The sequence below is a fragment of the Ictalurus furcatus genome, chromosome 4 (genome assembly GCF_023375685.1).
Source record: "Ictalurus furcatus strain D&B chromosome 4, Billie_1.0, whole genome shotgun sequence".
NCBI classification, from domain to species: Eukaryota; Metazoa; Chordata; class Actinopteri; order Siluriformes; family Ictaluridae; genus Ictalurus; species Ictalurus furcatus.
In genome coordinates, this window is record NC_071258.1 from 35,537,719 (window position 1) to 35,542,597 (window position 4,879).

The 4,879-nt window shown below is 48.7% G+C and overlaps 1 protein-coding gene across 1 annotated transcript; it reads right to left on the bottom strand.

The window, feature by feature from the left end:
- Positions 1-614: 614 nt before the first annotated feature.
- On the bottom strand, positions 615-3,035 carry mapk6 (mitogen-activated protein kinase 6). Its single transcript, XM_053623786.1, has 5 exons — positions 2,851-3,035; positions 2,247-2,411; positions 1,915-2,116; positions 1,174-1,798; positions 615-968 (listed from the first exon to the last, which is right to left on the bottom strand). Exons 1-5 carry the CDS (start codon positions 2,906-2,908, stop codon positions 615-617), a joined length of 1,404 nt encoding a protein of 467 aa, XP_053479761.1. The 5' UTR covers positions 2,909-3,035.
- Positions 3,036-4,879: the final 1,844 nt, after the last annotated feature.

Genomic DNA, 4,879 nt, shown 5'->3' on the forward strand with positions numbered 1-4,879 from the left:
ACAGTATGCTGTGTGCAAATGGCATGCCAGTCTTATTTCTGGTTTTTTTTTGTTTTTTAAACGTTTATATTTTTTCCTGTTTTTAATTTCTCGGAAAACAAAAACACAAAACAAAAAAAACCGCAAGAACACTGAAGCTCTTTAGTGAATCAGGAACTGTTTTCTTTTTTCCTCAAAATAATTCACTCGAACACCCTCTCTGAAACATAAAACAAAACTCAAATTAAAAAGTAGCCGTGTGTGTGTGTGTGTGTGTGTGTGTGTAAAAAGTTCTGAAATGCTTCAAGTAAAAGAACACACTAAACATAGAGGATAAAAAAATAAGGACAAGCCGAGCTCCGTGTGTGTGTGTGTGTGTGTGTGTGTGTGTGTGTGTGTGTGTTGTACGGCACATCATGATGTTCAGAAACGTTTAAGCGCTCGGTGAAAGCGTGGGCGCTTCAGAAAAACATGGTAACGGATTTTCTCCACAGAGAAACGCTGCATTGCGATTGGCTGGTGAGCTGGGAGCCCTGCCTCCTTCCTGCAGGTGTTTTCCTGAAGCGTGGACGCTGACAGGAGCGCCGGCGCGTCCCTGAACGGCGTGACGTGTGGTAGAAGCGGATGGTCTGGGTTTAATTCAGGTGTTTGAGGATGCTGCTGTAGGTCTTGTGGGCGCTCTGAGGAGAACACCTGACGTGGGCCTGCAGGGATCTTTTAGCGTCGAACCCCAGAGACTCGAGGACGATCTCGCCGTTGAGACGGGGCGGGGCCTCTTCTCGCGGAGGCTCGGTGTCCAGGGAAGCGTCGGAAAGAGGAGAGCAGACGGAGGGGTTCTCCTCCTCTTTTTTGCTGAAGAGGCGATCGAGGTAGCTGGTGTAGCCTCCTCCGTATCCTCCGCCATCTTTCTGCTCGTCCCAGCACGCCTCGTCGATCAGGCAGCTCTCGTTCCCGCTGCTCTCCCACGGGCACTGCTGAGCCAGGTTCACCTGACAACCATCGCCATGGTAACATTAATCACAAGCATAATCATCACAATAATAATAATAATAATAATAATAATAATAATAATAATAATCATCTAGGTTCAGTGAAGAAAATTCATAAGCAATAAAAGGACTCCAGGAGCAATAATACTGTACGTGCATGTATGTGTATATGAGTGTGTGTGTGTGTGTGTGTGTGTGTGTGTACCTGACACTTCTCGTCCTTCTCCTGGCTGGCCGACTTGCTGAGCTGAGACACGGAGCTGTTGAGCTCGTTGAGGAGGCCGATGTCGCGGCTCTCGGGCTGCAGGCTGAGTCGGATGGTGTCGGCGATGAAGGAGTCGAAGTCGAAGCCCTGATGGTGTTGATGGTGATGGTGTTGGTGGTGCTTCTCCTTGTCCAGCTGAGCCTTCACCAGGCCGTTCTTCTCGCACTTGCTCTTGCTCTTGCGGTCCGCTCGCTCTTTGCTCTGCTGCTCTTTCCAGTTGGAGAGGTCGATGATCAGCTTGGGCTCGTAGTAGTGGTTCACCTCGCTCTCCCTCCAGATCAGGTTGTCCAGGTAGGACTGGGACGCCGCCTTGTAGTTGCAGGTGTGCCCGCACTCCAGCTCGCAGTACTTGTTCTCGTGGTGGACGCCCTCGTCACGCCGCTGGTCGAAAGGCTGCTCGTCCAGGAACTTCTCGCTCTCGGCATCGGCGTACTTGCGCGGGTCCAGCTGCGCCTCCTCGTCGTCGATGTCGTCGGACATGGCGCGCGGGTCGCGCTGCACCTCGTCCACCTCCGCCGCGCTCTGCAGAGGCCACTCCGGATCGGACAGCTGACTCTCCTGGTACCTGAGGAACAAATCAACACATCAGACACACAAGCACAGTTTCCTACACAACTCAATATACCACTGTGTGTGTGTGTGTGTGTGTGTGTGTGTGTGTGTGTGTGTGTGTGCGCGTACCTGTCCCAGTTGTAGACGTGGCTGTGGCTCTCGTCCATGAGCAGGATGTCGTCTACCTCGTCCTCGATGTGGAAGGGGTGAGAGGACACCGGCTCGTCCAGAGGGAACGAGTACACACTCATGTAGGGGTGAGCCAGTGCCTCCTCTGCAGTCAGCCGGTCCATGGGGTTAAAGGTCAAGATCTTCTCCAGGAAGTCCAGAGCTGTGATCATAGTGTATTCACGTTACGTTAAAGAACGACAAAGCGTTGAGTGAAAATAAGAACTGTAAATGTGTACAGAATTACGATGGATAACGTGTGAGAGTGAGAGGAGTGTGTGAAGCGCACTGACCCTCAGCGCTGACCCCGGGCAGCAGTTCAGTCAGCGGAGTGTGCGGTAAAGACATGTCGTTTTTAATAAACACCGGGATGACGCTCTGCAGCTCCTGTCTGTCCTCCTCGTGGATCACGGGGATCGACTCCAGGATCAACTGCATCTGCTCCAGCTCATGAGCACCTACACACACACACACACACACACACACACACACACACACACACACACAGAGAGACAGAGAGAGAGAAGAACTGTCAAGACATCACTAAACAGAGGGAAAGAAAGAAAATAAGATGCCACTGAAGATCATAGGTCAATGATATGTTAAATCATATGCAAATCTTTCAGGGCGGAGCATTGCTTTAAGCCGCATGGTAAGTCTAGCGCTGCGTTCAACTCCGAACTGGAGCTTAGAATTACATCGTTTCATCCTCCAAGCGTTCACTCTACAACCTGGAGGAAAAACACGGACGCCTCCGCGCCGATCCGGTTTAACGCAGCGCGCCCGTGCTGATTGCGTGTGACTCGCTGAACTCGGAGGTTGAGGAGACCCGAGTCCGAGTTTGCGTGTAGGAATTCTGAGAAATAAATAATGAAAGAAAGAAAAAAAGATTCTGACCTGCGAAGAGTGTTTTTCCTGTGAGCATCTCTGCGAAGATGCAGCCGGCCGCCCACATATCGATGGCTTTAGTGTAGTTATTAGGGGAGAGAAGGAGGCGAGGGGAACGGTACCACTTTGTGACCAGACCTTCAGACAGGTGACCCTGAGAGAGAGAGAGAGAGAGAGAGAGAGAGAGAGAAGTGAGTGAGTGATAAAGGAATAGTGCAGTTTAGCAGGAAGTGAGAATTTGGGGGGGGGGGGGAGAGAGAGAGAGAGAGAGAGAGAGAGAGAGAGAGAGAGAGAGAGAGAGAGAAATGGAGCAGGACAGCCAAGACACGTAAGCAACAGTTCACATTACCCAACTTCAGAGTATAGTTTCTGTGTCTCTCTCTCTCTCTCACATACACACACACACCCACACACACACACCCCCTTTTCATGCTGTTTGTAGAGCTCTGAATGCACAGTGCTGATGCATCCATTTCCACATGAGGGCTATTTCTGCCTCCTTTGATGTGGCATTAAACTCACTGACGCACTTATGAACACGAACACACACACACACACACACACACACACACACACACACACTCTACAGGCATTTCAACATACAGAATAAATGCATTTTCCTTCTGCTTGAACCTCAGAGTTCGTCACGTTTCCTCATTTGCATACGTGATTCGCGATGAGCGTGAGTGTGAATAGTTGGGGCGAGGTGAGGTGTGCATCGGACATTTCTCATAACTAAACATAATTAAAATGCTGATTTTCATGAGAAATGACTGCTATATTTGAATGTGACGAACTGTTTTCATTAAAACAATAGACTGATGCCAGTTATACTCCTCGACATGATTAACATATGCAAATACTATGAATTAGTGTATGCAAATGACACTGTTTTGCATAAATAGCAGGTGATGGCACTTTTATTTTGCCATATCATCAGCTTTCTGTACTGAACATTTAATTCTCACTCAACACACACACACACACACACACACACCCCTCACAGAGTGTGGTGTTCTTTAACGATATTAGTGTTAATGAATTGGTCAGAACTCGTTAAAGCACTCTGGGCGGAGTGTGAAGTGCAGCGTGACTCAGAAGCGCTCTTATCCAGATTAACCCTCCACACTATTTACGCACATTCCACTGAGACCTTTCTCGTTTCCCCCTTCAAGGACATTCATGGGAATGGAGCCATGCTCTCTCTCTCTCTCTCTCTCTCTCTCTCTCTCTCTCACACGATCAAGGTGTGTATCCTCGGGACAAAAATTGACACACGGCCCCAAATTAAAGCAGCGATAAGAGAAATCCGAGGGCGTGACCTAAACCCCGGCACCCCGTATCATAACTTGCTCTAGCACGTTATCGTTTCTATAGCAACATTCCACTAACAATAAACAGATTTTTAACAGAAGGAGTCTCCAGAGTCAGAGGTAAAGCTGGAAGTACATTTTCAGGCATCTTCAAGGAGGAATAAAACACCCGGGGACGTGCTGTTACAGGAAAATAATCAACTCCAGGGTGGCGACGGTGACTCTGCTTCATGCCAGGAGAGATCACAGCACCGCAGTGTGGATTAGTTTCCTAGAACAGCACACCCCTGCAGGGATTTATTCCCCATTCAGCAGCTTTCAGCTCTTCTCCAGAATCATACAGGATTAAAAAGCAAAGAAAAACTGAAAGAGAGGAAATCTGTTCTGTTGCTATGGCTCACACAGAGAGGGTGTGTGTGTGTGTGTGGGTGTGTTTGGTCTGTCAGTGGAGAGAGTGAGAACCAAACACCCACCCCCACACATCCCCACATTCAGGAAGTGAGGTAAACAAGGTCGAGTGAGTGACGCACCAGAGTGCTCCAGCTGCGTCACTCTGACAGACGGTTCTCAGGAAAACCCGTTAGACTGAGATTAAAGGTCCGATCTGCACTTTGTATCATTTCTTTATTTCTTATTCATAAAAAATAACCTTTAAAGTATGTAAAACATGATCAGAAACAACAGCCTTAGCAGAAGTGGCTGATAAAATGTCCAGTCCGGTCAGG

What these genes read in the sequence shown, in the direction of transcription:
- mapk6 (XM_053623786.1), bottom strand. Translation starts at nt 2,908, where the DNA reads ATGTGGGCGGCCGGCTGCATCTTCGCAGAGATGCTCACAGGAAAAACA. An exon ending in CACGTCTACAACTGGGACAG is followed by an intron (nt 1,799 to 1,914) that starts GTACGCGCACAC and finishes TTTGTTCCTCAG; the next exon opens with GTACCAGGAGAGTCAGCTGT. An exon ending in AGAAGGACGAGAAGTGTCAG is followed by an intron (nt 969 to 1,173) that starts GTACACACACAC and finishes GATGGTTGTCAG; the next exon opens with GTGAACCTGGCTCAGCAGTG.